Source organism: Caretta caretta, chromosome 11, assembly GCF_965140235.1.
Source record: "Caretta caretta isolate rCarCar2 chromosome 11, rCarCar1.hap1, whole genome shotgun sequence".
Classification (NCBI taxonomy): domain Eukaryota; kingdom Metazoa; phylum Chordata; order Testudines; family Cheloniidae; genus Caretta; species Caretta caretta.
The window spans coordinates 31,904,795-31,922,955 of NC_134216.1; the positions used below are offsets into that span (position 1 = coordinate 31,904,795).

The 18,161-nt window shown below is 42.1% G+C and overlaps 1 protein-coding gene across 2 annotated transcripts in view; it reads right to left on the reverse strand.

Annotated features, from left to right (window-relative positions):
* The window catches only part of CCDC148 (coiled-coil domain containing 148), a 174,266-nt gene that overhangs the window by 68,440 nt on the left and 87,665 nt on the right, over positions 1-18,161 (reverse strand). For both annotated transcript variants that reach the window (XM_075117866.1, XM_075117867.1), the window contains exons 9-10: positions 5,345-5,483; positions 2,506-2,712 (exon numbers count right to left, since the gene is read on the reverse strand). In XM_075117866.1, the coding sequence (XP_074973967.1) occupies positions 2,506-2,712; positions 5,345-5,483 (346 nt within the window). The remainder of the gene's footprint in view (positions 1-2,505; positions 2,713-5,344; positions 5,484-18,161) is intronic.

The window sequence follows — 18,161 nt, forward strand, 5'->3', positions numbered from 1 at the left end:
AAGGGTGTGAGGTACAGAAAGGAGTGTGGCCAGAGTTCTGTACTTTAGCAATACTCAGCTGGCAAATGGTCCCCTATGGACAGTTGCTGTCTGGAATATGTTAGGACAGGCCCAGGCTGTGTTACCCAAAGCCAGGGCACTAAGCTGATCCACTAGTCTTGGAGACATAACTAATAACCCTAATTCCCTAATAACCACGCACCCAGACCCACTGCTGTGCCAAACAAAAGTTCAGCAAAACAGAGGATCTGGGCCATAAGGTGCACCAAGCTAACATAGAAAAATAGGTTCATTTAAAGAACCAAATTCTGCTCTCAGTTATACTCCTGTAAATCCAGAGTAACTGAAAAATTTGATCCAATTTAAGGTTTCTTGTTTTATAATACCTTTTGGATAGAACGAAAAGCAACTGACAAGTACTTGCTAACCAGTAAGAGTTCAAGAGAGATAACATTAGAAGAGTGAGAATAATGCAGCATGCTTTCAAATGTTAATTTCTGTGTAACTGGAAAAATCAGAGCCCAGTTCAAACAACTTTTAACATGCCTTTTATCGATCTTTCATTCTCAGAAATGTGAGACTTTCCCCATTATACATCAACATGGTATCACTTTCCTTTTCTTTGTTTTCAGATCCTTCCTTCCCATCCTACTCTCTACAGAAAAAGAAGTGTTACCATCTCCAGTATTCTGTTAACACATTTACGCCTTCCAGAATATTTGTGAACCATTACTAGAAGCCCTCTGATAGGGACAAGCAAGCCGTGGCATCAACTTTTCCACATTCTAGAAGATGTGAATTCTCATAAGAAAACAAAAGAGGAAACTGAAATTCATTATATTGCTCTTCAGAAACAGACTAGCATTAATTTTAAGAATTGGTGGTAGTTATGTTTACCATCAATAATACACTGTTATACATAACATTTCTAAAAGGGACATCTGAAGTCTCAAAACTATTTGCAAGAACTTATGAGTAGAGCTGGGTGAAAGTTTTTGGACAAATAGTTTGACAAAAAACTGCAGTTTAGGTCGACCAACTGTTTGCGAATTTGGTACAAATTTGCCCAAAAGCTTTGATCCAAAACATTTTCTGGGCTAGATTCACAAGGGAATTTAATCACCACTCGCAAATCAGTGGAATTTAATCACCACTCGCAAATCAGTGGAGTTGATACTTCCCCTTCACAATCTTTAGCACAGTGGTAAGAATAGGCTGTGGGAGACATAGGTTTGAATCTCCACTCTGGAGCCATTAAAACCTTGTCTCCTCCTTTCCAGCTAAGTGCCCTAACTACTGTGCTATTGGCTATTCTGGGGTGGGTCTCTCCTGTTGAAGCTATTTCACTTTGAATAAAATACACTGGGCCTTGTGGTTAGGGTACTCACTTGGGAAGGGATAGATCTGGCTTCAAATCCCTGTCCAAGAGCAGAGATTCAACTTTAGGTCTCCCTCATCCAAGGTGAGTGTCCCCTAAGCACTGGGCTAAAGGTTCTAGAGGAGACGCGCAGATATTATTTTCCTCTTCCTTTGTGAATCTAGCTCTGTAGAGATGCTTGGAAACAAAATATTCATTTGATTCACCAACATACTTTTTCAATTTGCCAAAAATTCTGAAAAATGTTATATTATTCACCCAGCTCTGCTTATGAGTTAAGTCTCATAACCCCCATGTGAGGTAGGGAAGCATCATCCCCACTTTACAGAAGAGGCAACTAATGCACAGAGATGTTGTGTGGCTTGCCCCGGTGACAAATGAAGCCTGTGGCAGACCCAGAACAGAATCCTAGTGTCTTGGCTCACAATCTCACAGTTTAACCTTTTGAGACCATTCTTCTTCCCTTAGAATGGAGCCCCATTTTTCCCCCACCCACAGAATGTGTGAAGCCCATCAAAATCGGTATGATCACATTTATACTTTACCATTTTAACCTAAAAGGATAAAAATACAACAAACGTGACATGCTAAAGGCTGCATCTACACTCGCAAACTGATAAGTATGAATCACAGAGTAGTGAATACTCAATTTATTTCTTTTATTTATGACTAGTATTACAATACTGCCCAAAAATGTGCTAGGCACTGTACTGTCATGATGGAAAACTTGATCCCTTCCCCCAAGAGTATACAGTCTAAAAAACCAAAAATTCAATGAAGAATTGTAAGAGGGATACAAAATACAAGCAAGGAGATCAGGACGATGCTTGGCACAGATCTCATTTTCCATGTTTGTTGCTTTTCTTTGTCCGTCTGTTCATCCTAACTCTCCTTTATTTGGCCCTTTTGGTGAGCTGTAGCTCACGAAAGCTTATGCTCAAATAAATTGGTTAGTCTCTAAGGTGCCACAAGTACTCCTTTTCTTTTTAAGGATATGACAACCAGTCTCCATTAGGATTTTTTATCTTAATACTATTGGTTATGCAAGATTTTTGCTTGAGTTAATTTTGAATCCACCAGGATACAACTACCAATATATTTATGTGTGGTCTTTTAATTGAGCTTACCTTTCCTTTCAGATCAGCACAGATTTCCTGTTGCTTTCTTCTATTATTAGCCAACATCACTTCTGTCTCATGAGCAGCACAGGCTTCAGCAATAGTCATTACTGCTTTCAGTAAAAAGGCTTTTCTAGCCTGAGCCCAGTTTAGAATCAAAGCTCTACGTTGATTCCTAGCAAAATGATACTGGTCCCAAGCCTTTTCATGAGCAACCTAAAAAGTAAAATTTCAAAAAGATTTAAAACCATAGATAAAAGAATAAATAATTCTGAACATTAATTTTAATGACTTGTAAATTTAAAGTAAATTAACAATATTTCCATGGAAATGAAAATGTAGGTTTTGATTTTGGTAGGTGCTGAGAGTCTTCTCTGAGGTGCTCAGCACCCTCAATTTTCCTAACTTCAGTAGGATTTGAGTTGACTTCACAGGAAATACTAAACACCTTACAAAATCAGACCCTTAGTGACAAATTTCTGTGCTCCTTTATGGTACCATAGCTCCACTGAAGTCAACAGAGTTGCAATAATGTAGCATAAAAGAGAATTTAATTTGCCTCACTATTTCTCCTAATGTGAAATCTACTGTTACCCTTTTTTGACCCCGGCAGTTGTTCAAAATTAAGGGTCCTGTCGATTGTTTTGGTTAAGAGGAGAAATTGATGATGGAGCCAGGTCACTTTGATGCAATCCCGTTTATTTACAAAAATGTACAAAGTCCTGTTTCTCTGGACACAGAAGGAATCAGACAAATAGGAGATAGTTTCTTTGCTGCTGAAAAAGGCTTGGAACTGTGAGCATTCAGCCAAAAGGTCTCTCTTTAGGCTTTCCTCAGGGCTATGCTCCCAGCACTTGTTCAGGCTGTATCCTTGGCTTTCCCCTCCTTCTCTGGCTCTGCTTCTCTGGTCTTTATGCCCATCTTTCACAGACACACACATCTTCACAAACGATACTAGCAAAACCCCTTTGCCCATATGTGCCTTTGTTTTGGGCGGAAGCTGCTGTTTCAGCTGTCTGTTTCCATAAAGGAGCTTAACTCATTCTTACATTTATCCCAAAGGAAGGGCAACTGTTACAACCATTAGCTTCAACGTGTTTTAACCCAATCCATAAAATACTAGGAATAAATTTTGGTTCTTCCAACAATGTATGTCAAAAAAAGAGGAGATGAATCTTTAATCTCCTCAAAGAGTCCAGGAGCTGTACCATTACTTCCCCTCACCCACTCTTCATTTGCCTCATCTATTCAAGGCTTGAGGCTTCCGTGAGAACAGGATCAGGGCCTTACTCCACAAAAATCCATTGAAATCAACAGGACTACTATCATCATAAGGCATGACGGTGTGAGGAAGACTAGCAGAGTCAGATGCTCAGATTTTATCATTTTCGGGACAGGGACTGTCTCTTACACCGTTTATGTTTCATTACTAGCACAACAGGGCCCCAGATCTCTGTCAGGATTTCTAGACACTATCATGTAAATAATAATGCTACAATTGCCCCTTGCATTTATCCCCAAAATGACACAATATTTGACAAGCATGCCCATCTTAAAGTGGATGAAGTACCAAAACAGGCAACAACTCTTAGGAGGAAAAAGGAAAACATTCAACAAACTTTTTAAAAATATATATGTATCTGAAATATCCCATATGTTAAAACCCATCAGATTTTAGTTCATTATTCAAAGACTTTCCCACTATGAAGCACTTTAATTTTTAAAATACTTTCGTCTAATATCCAACTGTTAGCATTTTACCTGTGTTTCATAAAGCCTAATATATGCTAATTTCACACCTGCCAAACATTCAAAAAAGAAACAAATATACAAGCTTCTAAAATATGCTGCCAATCACTAATGCAGAATTAAACAAACCCAGTTTAGTTATGCTAATATTATGTAACTATTTTAAGAATTAGTTTTAGCACTGTTGTAACATTTCTATATTTAGAATGCTGAAATACAGTTGGTTAAGAGAATAATAGTTTTGGATTTTTAAAAATGGACCCTTTCAAGGCCTAAAACTAGACCTGCACATTTTATTTTCATATATGTGACACGAGGCCCATGCTCTCTCATTGTATCTTCCAGCTCAGTTCCTGGGAGCAGGAGAAGTATTGAAATTCACAATAAATTATCCTAGAGGGATTGATCATCATCCCTTTTTGTTGCAAAAGAGCATGCAGAGAAAAAAAGATGCTCCCTTTTTGCACATTTTTTCACTCTGCCCTGAAAAGATTTATGGATTCCATAAACTACTAAAGAGCGCAACCCCCCGCCAGCAATCCGTTTTGTAAGGCATTACGCTTACTGAAGGCATTTTCGGTACATCTCTTTTGCTAAAATATACTCTTTTTAACAGTTCGCGAAAACCTTCCCCCCTTTTCCCCTCAACTGTATGCTTTGGAATAGTTAAATGATTGGTCCCAGAGTGAAACAATACTATGTCTGCTCATGAGAAGAGAATAGGAGGCAGAGTGCAAGGATAGTATGGCGTGCACATCAACACTTATAAGTACAAACTATCCTAGCAAGCTGAATTGTTGTTGTTGGGTTGTCCAGAAGAGCAGATGCAATTAGAAAAGTGCCACAGGCCTTGTTTTGGAGAGGTGATAAATTTTCAGAATTCTCTTACAGGTAACTGAGCAAACTCAGCATGAACTGGGATACTCAGTCTTGACTGTATTTATAAACACAAAACCTTTCTTTTAACCACTATAAGTGGATTAATTTCAAAATATAATTTTTTTTCTCCTAAGCTTTGGTAATAAAGTGTATTAGTCTAGTACTATTTTTAATCAATTTTTTGAAAAGGGAACTTTCTAGCATATGAAGTGGCACTGACCAGATCATGCCTAGATTTGTGAGGCAGATGTCTCTGTAGCATATCCAAGTACAGAGTTCTTCTGCTCTGAAGGTCACTTGGATACTGATTTATAACAGTCTGATAAACCCAGTGATCTTCTTCACTCCAGCCAAAGTTCCTGTAAGCAATCAAATCCAACATAAATTTTAAATGGATTAGATATGAAAATCATAAAATTTGCATTTGATTTCTTTCTCTAAGGCCTGTCCCCGCAATGGGCTCTGAGTGAGCATACTCCTGCACCTGAGTGGAGTCCTGTTAACATCAAAGGAGTTCTGCATTGATACTAGGGTCTTCCTTCATGAAACTCATTGCAGGGTCAGGGAACAGATATATAAATTGTCTTAATTACAGTAAATGGCATTTCTAAACATGGCTGTTTATCATGTCATTATAAAAGTGAACTGTTTTTTTCCTAACTTGGCTTTATAGTAAAAGAGAATAGAACTATATTGTTTTTCCTAAAGTAATTACAATAATATAATATTTTACAAGAGATGGAAAATATGGGGTAAAGAAGGAAGGAGCTCATATCTATCTAGGTTCTTTCATAGCATTCTTTAACATCGTATCTGTGCACCAATGAGATGATCTGATAGTATCCGAGTATGGCTTAAGGCCACACTTAAATTGATTTTATAAACTTCATTGGCCAAAATGGCATGACCAAGGTACAGAGACTCAGAGAGACACAGAAATGTACAACCTTTTAAAATAGGATGACATAGTAATTAAGTCTGCATTCAAGGTCAGATTATGCTTAGCCCCTGTACAGGTGCACAGAGGATACAAAAATGTTGCCCATACACAGGTCAGGTATGACTAGACTTATAGAAAAAATGGAAAAGGTGTGTGCTAGGACAAACATGACAAAATAAATCCATGCTTGTGAATTGTTCTTGGGGAAAAGAGAAAATAACAAAACCACATTTTTTTTTTGTCCTGGACTTCGTCCTAGTCCTTCTTTAATGAGTTCAGCCCCACCCCAACCTTAAGGCTATAAAGAAGAAACACAGTTACATAAAGTAAAATAAAGACAGCAGAAGGTAGTTTGCCAAAACTTTGAGGAGAGCAGTCAGCACTCCTATTTTCTCCCATGTCTCTCCCTATCTGCTGGGAAGGTGGTTCTTGTGTATCTGGAGCCATTCCTCAACAGGCTTCACCAGAACCCTGAACTACATTTCTGGCTGCCCTGAAGACCATAATTTCCAGCCGGCTGTGTTCACTTGGCATGAAAGAGCAAGACGCTGGCTAGAATCATAAAAGGACCAGCTTACCACTACAAAGAGATGGGAATTCCAGCCCTCCTTGCTTTAGGGTTGCCACCTCTGAGGTGCAAAAACCTCACAAGACATCTAGGATGATCCTGAGCCCATAAATCTGGACAGATTTCTCAGGACAGCTCTCTCAGAAAAGGGCTGATCTTGGGAAAACCTAGCCAGGAGGAAACCCTATCTTGTTCCTGGAACTCTGGCCTCATCCCCAGAAACAGTGATAGTTGTATTGATTTTCCCAAACCCTAAACTGCTTCCCTGAAGCCTCTCAGTAAGGATGTTTTTCTATTCCACAGGTATTGTTCCTGGAATAGGGTAGTGCTGACCCAAAGGGGTCCCTTCAGGCCCTAAAAGGCCATTACAGAGAGAAAGAAAATAAGATTGAGAGAGAGACAAGATACAGTGCTAACATATGTGAAAGTACTCAAGAAATGACATTGTGTAAAAGATCCAAAGTGAAATATAATTGGTTCAAAAATGTCACTTCTGGCTGTTATTTCCTCTACAATGAGTGTTGTAAAAATATTTTATTTTCATTCACTAAGTCGAGGTGGCTCAGGAAATTTCCACTGGTGAAGAAGAATACAGTTTTTTTTAAAGGGCCATACATGTTTATTACTTGATTTCCGAGGCAGTTAAGAATGCCTGAGTTCATATCTAGTCCCAGCAGGCAAAATTTAACTGAGTATGAAATGAACATATGGTGTGAAACTAGCAGACAGATTCTAATTTAAATAAAAAAAGAAAGAAGGGGAGAAAAAGAGAGGTGACACATGAAAGTAATTATGCAGATACAAAGGTGTGAATTGCCAAAAAGGTGTGTGGCTTATCCAAACTCTGGATTAATATGTGCAAAATACAGCATAAGCCTATTATGACTCAAACTCTCATCATCACTCATATAAAGTTTTCCCCCTTTTGTTGAGTAGGGGCACCAATGTGACTCAGTAGAAAACATGTGGAACATGAATGCCTTGTAGGGACTGGTTTTTTGTTCTCTGTTTGTACAGTGCCTGGCACATTGGTGTTCCGGTCCATGACTAGGGCCTCTGGATACTACAGTAATACAAATGATAAAAAAAATAAGTATTGATAGAAGTCTCAGCACACCAACTGTTTAGTCACCATTAATCTCTTTATGCCTGTATGCAATTTGTGGCTTGAGTCATACTGGAACACAATTCAAACTCTTTTGGGAGCCAGAATGGTGTTCCAGTACTAACTGGAAGTACATTCTGGCACTTTTTTTTTTTAAAAGGACTTGAACACTGATTACAGCTGAACCCAGGCAGCTGAAGGGCCCTTGATCTTAACAAGATGCTAAGCAATTTGCCTCCCACTACCCAGTCTCACAGAAATTAGACTTATAGGGATGATTGGTTACTGTTTATGGAAGTTTTGCAGATCACATGGCTGAATGTGCAGCCAGATCAGATGTCTTGCATGTTAACAGTGACTATGCACACTATTGTACTGAATGGTTTAGGAGTAAGTCTGTGATTTTTAAAGATGGTATGTACTCACTGTCACTCCAACACAAAGAACTATGACTTGATGTAAGTGCAAGGGGACCAGTTACCTCACAAATCATCTCTTTCTTCTCCTTAACAAAATTGCTATGCTCATCCAGAACATTTCAGCCCAACTTTCATCTGAGAATAAATATTAGAATGGCAGAGGAAGTGTGTGCAGTCAGAGGTCCAAAATTATGAAACAAACCTGTGCAAGACATTAGGCTGAATGAGTGCTGATCTCTTTTCAGCATAGGCTGTAAGACCCACCTATTTAAACAACCAAACTGTAACACCACTCATTACAGAAGAAATCATCCATTAGCCATATTGCTATAAGAAAACGGATTAAAGGAGACAGATGGACAGCTTGGCTTTCTCGAGATTATGTGGCATATTTTTAATATTGTGAGGTAGTCAAATATTACAGTGGTGAGAGACCTAAAAAAACCCCAAACTAGTTTAACATGGGCTTGGTACTAATTTCATTGAATCATAGAATTGTAGGACTGGAAGGAACCTTGAGAGGTCATCTAGTCCAGTCCCTTGCACTCATAGCAGAACAAGAATTATCTAGATGATCAAATCTCCAACGATGGAGATTCCACAACCTCCATAGGCAATTTATTCCAGTGCTTAAGCACCCTTAGCACACATCATGTGCTAAATCTTCTTTCTATGAGGTGGTTCTTACTCTGTGCAATTACTTCAAAAAGAGTACAATTTTTTTTGCCATGTAAGCCTTCACCACATTTCCTGGTCAATGAAGCCATGACCAACTGCCTCATTCTTAGCCTGCACACAGCTTTCCCTTTGTGCATAGGTAGTTTTTGCTAGTTAGCAATCCACTGCTGTCACACAGAGATTGCTGCTGTCTGCACAGTTGTCAGCTATGTTTGGCACTGATGGGTAATGCAGAGATGTTACTGTGTACTATTTATGGTGTTTTATGTGCTACTGATGGAATGCGGTGCTTTAAAAAAATAACAACACACAATCCCCTCTCCCCCCCTCTCCCGCACCCCCCGATTTTAAGCTCTGGTCCATGAACCACCAATGGGCCAGGGCCCTTGTTGACATCTGTAGAATGAAATATTTTGAGAATCAAGAAGTAGGAATGATGAGCCTGGAAGGGAGTGGTAGATTGAGATGATTTTCTCTTACAAAGTGATCTGCAGCATTAAAACATTTGAGAAGCACTAATCTACTGTACCTTCATTTTATTATATTCACTGACTGACTATCCATGTATACTCACTCATACTTGGGTTATTTATTGTTGCTCATCACTGCTGGATATGTAGTTGTGAGAAGGTATGACAGCTGCCCTCTTGGCCAACATACTGGGGACCAAACCAGGGATCTCCAGAGCTAAAATATAAGCTACTACAGCTTGAGCTAAAGAGCCAGGGTTCTGTAGCAAGGGGCTGTAACAATTCATATCATCTGTGGATCAGCAAAGAGGGAACTCATACCATACATTCACCACTGGGTTACAAAGACATCTTTCCTAGCCTCCTTTACAAGTATATTCCATATACACTATGTGAAGTCCAAAATAACCTCTTCCAGTGATTTGGCTTTAACAATAAAGGAAGCAATAATGTAACCAAGGTCACCTCACACCTTTCCCAAAGCTTGGCTCCTTATAGGGTTCCTCACTCAAGATTACTCAGCTTCTCCCTAAACTGACTCTCTTGAAAGAACTATGACATGACATAAGTGCAAGGAAACCAGTCGCCTCACAAATCATCTTTCTGCTCCTTAACATAATTTCTATGCTATCTAAAACATTTCAGACCAGTTTTCATCTGAGAATAGAGATTAGTCAGTCCCACCCTCCTTATTTTTGGGCAAGATAAATGAGTAACCTGCTTCACTTAGGCAGTAGAACTGACTTAATCCTTTCCCAGGAAGATCAATACCAACATAGACAGAATGGAGCATTTCAAGCAAAATCTTAGAGTCTTTTACAATAATGTTATTGTGTTATTTTTGTTCTTTTCAAAGCACTAATGATTACCACTGAATGAGAATCAATCTCTCTTTAACTAAAGTACCAATGCAAAACAAGACTAAAATCGATTATTTAAATCAAGGTATCCTGTCTGCTGATTTAAATAATGAAAATCAGTGATTGAAATGGCTTTGATTTAAAATCAGTCCACACTGCATCAGACCACACTGCTGTGGTTAGTGGAGCTATAACAAGCATTCATTGCTAGTGCCTGGGTTGCCTTGCCACTTTTGGTACATGCTTTCTGGTTTGCACCGTGCTTGTAGCTGTTGTTGCACAGTAGCTGCTCAATAGGCAATGACCCATATTATCCAATCTAGCTCTATCCATATCAATCTATGCATAGGTCTTACTCCATTGGGTCTCTGATTATCTCTCAGCACACGGACCTTTGACCTATCACTCCTCTCTGAATCAGTGGTATGGAACATGAAAGATATTTCTGGTGCCTCTGTTGGTTTTGCTTTTTCATGCATTTTACGTTCCACTTTTTTTCCTTGCACCCAGCCTTCCTCCTGTGGCAGTGAGCGAGAAGCTAGTCATCTGTGGTTTATTTTTACATTTCTCTTTATGAGGTCATCAAAACTATTCATGTATTCAGGCAACAATTGACTCAGTACAGTGACCACCATGCACGGATGTCAGAAAACTGAAATACTAAGATTTAACAAAAATCCAAAACACAGTATCATAGTTTAAGAGATAAAATGTCAGCCTTAACTTTAAGTTCTTTTGTCTCTATTGGGGTTGTTACCCTTTGTCATTGTCAAAATTATATTTTAAATATTTACATATTTTAAAAGTGATCAGAATGTATTTAACAGGCAAACATTTTTCATTTATTTCCTTTCTCAAAATCGTTGTAGTATTATGTGCTGTTAAAAGCATCTGCATGGCATTCCAGAGATATTTGGAGCGATATGCATTTGTGATTATATAAACAAAACCCCACTAAGTTAAAACTTCAAAATTAAAGTGAAAAAAAGCAACCGGGTTTGCCCTGATTTTCATTTACACTAAGATCACTTTACATAGATCTAGCAATGTAAAGGGACCTTAAGGTAAGAGAGTACCTTATGGTAAGTATCAGAGTAGCAGCAGTGTTAGTCTGTATCCGCAAAAATAAAAGGAGTACTTGTGGCATCTTAGAGACTAACAAATTTATTTGAGCATAAGCTTTTGTGAGCTACAGCTCACTTCATCGGATGCATTCAGTGGAAAATACAGTGCGGAGATTTATATACACAGAGCACATGAAACAATGGGTGTTACCATACACACTGTAACGAGAGTGATCAGGTAAGGTGAGCTATTACCAGCAGGAGAGCGGGGGATGGGGGAACAAACTTTTGCAGCGATAATCAAGGTGGGCCATTTCCAGCAGTTGACAAGAATGTCTGAGGAACAGCTGGGGAGGGAATAAACATGGGGAAATAGTTTTACTTTGGGTAATGACCCATCCACTCCTAGCCTTTATTCAAGCCTAGTTTAATGGTGTCCAGTTTGCAAATTAATTCCAATTCAGTAGTCTCTCCTTGGAGTCTGTTTTTGAAGTTTTTTTGTTGAAGAATTGACACTTTTAGGTCTGTAATCGAGTGACCAAAGAGATTGAAGTGTTCTCCGACTAGTTTTTGAATGTTGTAATTCTTGACGTCTGATTTGTGTCCATTTATTTTCTTTTACGTAGAGACTGTCCAGTTTGGCCAATGTACATGGCAGAGGGGCATTGCTAGCACACATCACATTGCTAGATGCGCAGGTGAACGAGCCTCTGATAGTGTGGCTGATGTGATTAAGCCCTATGATGGTGTCCCCTGAATAGATATCTGGACACGGTTGGCAATGGGCTTTGTTGCAAGGATAGGTTCCTGGGTTAGTGGTTCTTTTGTGTGGTGTGTGGTTGCTGGTGAGTATTTGCTTCAGGTTGGGGGGCTGTCTGTAAGCAAGGACTGGCCTGTCTCCCAAGATCTGTGAGAGTGATGGGTTGTCCTTCAGGATAGGTTGTAGATCCTTCATGATGCGTTGGCGAGGTTTTAGTTGGGTGCTGAAGATGATGGCTAGTGGAGTTCTGTTATTTTCTTTGTTGGGCCTGTCCTGTAGTAGGTGACTTCTGGGTACTCTTCTGGCTCTGTCAATCTGTTTCTTCACTTCAGCAGGTGGGTATTGTAGTTGTAAGAATGCTTGATAGAGATCTTGTTGGTGTTTGTCTCTGTCTGAGGGGTTGGAGCAAATGCGGTTGTATCGTAGAGCTTGGCTGTAGATAACAGATCGTGTGGTGTGATCTGGATGAAAGCTGAAGGCATGTAGGTAGGCATAGCGGTCAGTAGGTTTCCGGTATAGGGTGGTGGTTATGTGACCATGTGCCAGCAATGCCCATCTGCCATGTACATTGGCCAAACTGGACAGTCTCTACATAAAAGAAAATAAATGGACACAAATCAGACGTCAAGAATTACAACATTCAAAAACCAGTCGGAGAACATTTCAATCTCTTTGGTCACTCGATTACAGACCTAGAAGTGTCAATTCTTCAACAAAAAAACTTCAAAACCAGACTCCAACGAGAGACTGCTGAATTGGAATTAATTTGCAAACTGGATACAATTAACTTAGCCTTGGTCTACACTAGGAGTTGAGGTCGAATTTAACAGCATTAAATCGATTTAACCCTGCACCCGTCCACACAACGAAACCCTATATTTTTACTTAAAGGGCTCTTAAAATTGATTTCCTTACTCCACCCCCGACAAGTGGATTAGCGCTGAAATCAGACTTGCCGGGTCGAATATGGGGTAGTGTGGACGCAATTAGACGGTATTGGCCTCCGGGAGCTATGCCAGAGTGCTCCATTGTGACCGCTCTGGACAGCACTCTCAACTCAGATGCACTGGCCAGGTAGACAGGAAAAGGCCCGCGAACTTTTGAATTTCAATTTCCTGTTTGGCCAGCGTGGCAAGCTGCAGTGCAGAGCTCATCAGCAGAATTGAACATGCAGAGCTCATCAGCAGCGGTGACCATGATGGAGTCCCAGAATCGCAAAAGAGCTCCAGCATGGACCGAACGGGAGGTACAGGATCTGATCGCTGTATGGGGAGAGGAATCCGTGCTCTCAGAACTCAGTTCCAGTTTTTGAAATGCCAAAACATTTGTCAAAATCTCCCAGGGCATGAAGGACAGAGGCCATAACAGGGACCCAAAGCAGTGCCATGTGAAACTTAAGGAGCAAGCCTACCAGAAAACCAGAGAGACAAACGGCCGCTCTGGGTCAAAACCCCTGACATGCCGCTATTATGATGAGCTGCATGCCATTTTAGGGGGTTCAGCCACCACTACCCCAGCTGTGTTGTTTAACTCCTTAAATGGAGATGGAGGCAACAGGGAAGCAGGTTTTGGGGACGAGGAAGATGATGCTGATGAAGTTGTAGATAGCTCACAGCAAGGAAGCGGAAAAACCAGTTTTCCTGAAAGCCAGGAACTGTTTCTCACCCTGGACCTGGAGCCAGTACCCCCCGAACCCACCCAAGGCTGCCTCCTGGACTCGCCAGGCGGAGAAGGGACCTCTGGGGAGCGTACCTTTTAAAATAGTATATATGGTTTAAAAGCAAGCATGTTTAATGATTAATTTGCCCTGGCATTTGCGGCTCTCCTGGATGTACTCCCAAAGCCTTTGCAAAAGGTTTCTGGGGAGGGCAGCCTTATTCCGTCCACCATGGTAGGACACTGTCAAGGTTCCTTCCCCACTCTGAACTCTAGGGTATAGATGTGGGGACCTGCATGAAAAACCCCCTAAGCTTATTTTTACCAGCTTAGGTTAAAACTTCCCCAAAGTACAAACTATTTTACCTTTTGTCCCTGGACCTTATTGCTGCCACCACCAAGCGTCTAACAATATAACAGGGAAAGAGCTCACTTGGAAATATCTTCCCCCACCCAGAATGCCCCCAAGCCCTACACCCTCTTTCCTGGGGAAGACTTCATAAAAATCCTCACCAATTTGCATAGGTGAACACAGACCCAAACCCTTGGATCTTGGATATTAATCTTTACAGGTTAATAAGGAAAAGACAACACAGACAGAGAGAAACCTTTGTTTCCCCCCACCCCAGCTTTGAAAGTATCTTGTCTCCTCATTGGTCATTTTGGTAAGGTGCCAGCGAGGTTGTCTTAGCTTCTTAACCCTATACAGGTGAAAGGGTTTTTCCTTTGGCCAGGAGGGATTTAAAGGTGTTTACCCTTCCCTTTATATTTATGACAGACACTTTACCACTCCAAGCTGGTAGCACGTACTTGGGAATCATTGTAGAAAAAAGTATTGCAGTGTATGTTTGCTGGCGTTCAAACAACATCCGTTCTTTATCTCTCTGTGTCATCCTCAGGAGAGTGATATCATTCATGGTCACCTGGTTGAAATAGGGTGCTTTTCTTAAGGGGACATTCAGAGGTGCCCGTTCCTGCTGCACTGTTTGCCTGTGGCTCAACAGAAATGTTCGCCACTGTTAGCCATGGGGAGGGGTGAGGGGCTAGCCACGTGGTGGGGGGAGGCAAAATGTGACCTTGGAACGAAAGCAGATGTGCTTTGTATGTAATGTTAACAGCAAGGTTTACCGTGAAAGAGTGTACCCATTGTTCTATAAAATGTGTCTTTTTAAATACCACTGTCCCTTTTTTTTTCTCCACCAGCTGCATGTGTTTCAAGGATCACAGTATCTTCTTCTTCCCAGAGGCTAGCAAAGATTAGAAGGCAAAAAAAAATGTAGTCTCAATGAAATGTTCTCTGATGTCATGCTGTCCTCCCACACTGACAGAGCACAGACGAATGCGTGGAGGCAGACAATGTCAGAATGCAGGAAAGCACAACATGAATGCAAGGAGAGGTGGGGGGCTGAAGAGAGGGCTGAAGCTGAAAGGCGGCGGCAGCGTGATGAGAGGAGGCAGGATTCAATGCTGACGCTGCTGGAGGATCAAACTAATGTGCTCCAGCATATGGTTGAGCTGCAGGAAAGGCAACTGGAGCACAGACCGCCGCTACAGCCCCTGTGTAACCAACTACCCTCCTCCCCAAGTTCCATAGCCTCCTCAGCCAGATGCCCAAGTACGCGGTGAGGGGGCCTTTGGCCACCCAGCCACTCCACCCCAGAGGATTGCCCAAGCAACAGAAGGCTGGCATTCAATAAGTTTTAAAGTTTTAAACTTTTAAAGTGCTGTGTGGCCTTGTCCTTCCCTCCTCCTTCCCGGTGCTTCTCTCCTCTACCACCCCTCCCTTGGCAGTTATCCCCCTATTTGTGTGATGAATTACTAAAGAATGCATGAATGTGAAGCAACAATGACTTTATTGCCTCTGCAAGCCGTGATCGAAGGGAGGAGGGGAGGGTGGTTAGCTTACAGGGAAGTAGAGTGAACCAAGGGGTTGGGGGTTTCATCAAGGAGAAACAAACAGAACTTTCACACCGTAGCCTGGCCAGTCATGAAACTGGTTTTCAAAGCTTCTCGGATGTGCACCGCGCCCGCCTGTGCTCTTCTAACTGCCCTGGTGTCTGGCTGCGTGTAACCAGCGGCCAGGCGATTTGCCTCAACCTCCCACCCCGCCATAAACGTCTCCCCCTTACTCTCACAGATATTGTGGAGCACACAGCAAGCAGTAATAATAGTGGGAATATTGGTTTTGCTGAGGTCTAACAGAGTCAGTAAACTGCACCAGCGCACTTTTAAACGTCCAAATGCATATTCTACCATCATTCTGCACTTGCTCAGCCTGTAGTTGAACAGCTCCTGACTACTGTCCAGGCTGCCTGTGTATGGCTTCATGAGCCATGGCATTAAGCGGTAGGCTGGGTCCCCAAAGATAACTATTAGCATCTCAACATCCCCATTGGTTATTTTCTGGTCTGGGAAGAAAGTCCCTTTCTGCAGCTTTTGAAACAGACCAGAGTTCCTGAAGATGTGAGCGTCATGTACCTTTCCCAGCCATCCCACACTGATGTTGGTGAAACATCCCTTGTGATCCACCAGTGCTTGCAGCACCATTGAAAAGTACCCCTTGCAGTTTATGTACTCGCTGGCTTGGTGCTACGGTGCCAAGATAGGGATATGGATTCTGTCTATGGCCCCACCACAGTTAGGGAATCCTATTGCAGCAAAGCCATCCACTATGACCTACATGTTTCCCAGGGTCACTACCCTTGATATCAGCAGATCTTTGATTGTGTTGGCTACTTGCATCACAGCAGCCCCCACAGTAGATTTACCCACTCCAAATTGATTCCTGATTGCCGGGTAGCTGTCTGGCATTGCAAGCTTCCACAGGGCTATTGCCACTCGCTTGTGAACTGCGACGGCTGCTCTCATCTTGGTATTCATGTGCTTCAGGGCAGGGGAAAGCAAATCACAAAAGTTCTATGAAAGTGCCCTTACACTTGCAAAAGTTTTGCAGCCACGGGGAATCGTCCCAGACCTGCCACACTATGCAGTCCCACCCTCTGTGCTTGTTTCCCGGGCCCAGAATTGGCGTTCCACCACATGAACCTGCCCCATTAGTACCATGATGCCCGCGTTGCCAGGGTCCGTGCTTTGAGAGAAGTCTGTATCCATGTCCTCATCACTCTCGTCACCGTGCTGACGTCGCCTACTCGCCCGGTTTCACTTTGCCAGGTTCTGGTGCTGCATATATTGCTGGATAATGCACGTGGTGTTTAATGTGCTCCTAATTGCCAAAGTGATCTGAGCGTGCTCCATGCTTGCTGTGGTATGGCGTCTGCACAGAAAAAAGGCGCGGAACGATTGTCTGCCATTGCTCTGACGGAGGGAGTGGCGACTGACGAGATGGCTTACAGAGTTGGTTTACAGGGAATTAAAGTCAACAAAGGGGGTGGCTTTACATCAAGGAGAAACAAAAACAACTATCACACAGAATGGCCCCCTCAAGGTTTGAACTGAAAACCCTGGGTTTAGCAGGCCAATGCTCAACCCACTAAGCTATCCCTCCCTCTGGTATTTCAGGCAGGAATGAATCTCTATTAAAGTTTGCAAGGTGCCCCTGACAGACCTCACCAAAATGATTGCTGGCTGTTGATTTCAAGGAGGGGGGAGCAAATGAATACAAAACAAATCTGGTCTATTTCTTGTTTTGATCCACTCCATGTATCTTTTAAATCTTTGGCTGGCAGCAGATGGTGCAGTAGGACTGCAAGCCATCCACATCTCCTGGCTACTCGGCAAAAGATGGTGCAATAGGACTGCTAGCCATCCTCATCTCCTGCCTGCTCACCATAAGATGATACAATAGGACTGCCTGCAGGACTAAAGAGAATGACCTGGTCAAGTCACTCCTAATTTAGTCCCTGCACCCATGTCTGCCCAGGCGCTCCTGACCGACCTTACCGAGGCGCCATGAGCACCTCGGACATGATGAGGATGGTTTTCAGGCCTATTGCACCCTCTGCTGCCACAAGGCAATGGGTTGCTGCTGCTGTGTAGCAATGCAGTACCGCATCTGCCAGCACCCAGGAGACATACGGTGACAGTGAGCTGAGCAGGTTCCATGCTTGCCGTGGTATGGCGTCTGCACAAGTAACTCAGGAAAAAAGGCGCAAAACGATTGTCTGCCGTTGCTTTCACGAAGGGAGGAAGGGGGCCTGACGACATGTACCCAGAACCTCCTGTGACAATGTTTTTTGCCCCATCAGGCATTGGGATCTCAACCCAGAATCCCAATGGGCAGCGGAGACTGCGGGAAATGTGGGATAGCTACCCACAGTGCAACACGCCGGAAGTCGATGCTAGCCTCGGTACTGTGGAAGCACTCCGCCGAGTTAATGCACTTAATGCACTTAGAGCATTTTCTGTGGGGACACACACACTCGAATATATAAAACCGATTTCTAAAAAACCAACTTCTATAAATTCGACCTAATTTCGTAGTGTAGACATACTCTTAGGCTTGAATAAAGACTGGGAGTGGATGGGTCATTACACAAAGTAAAACTATTTCCCCATGT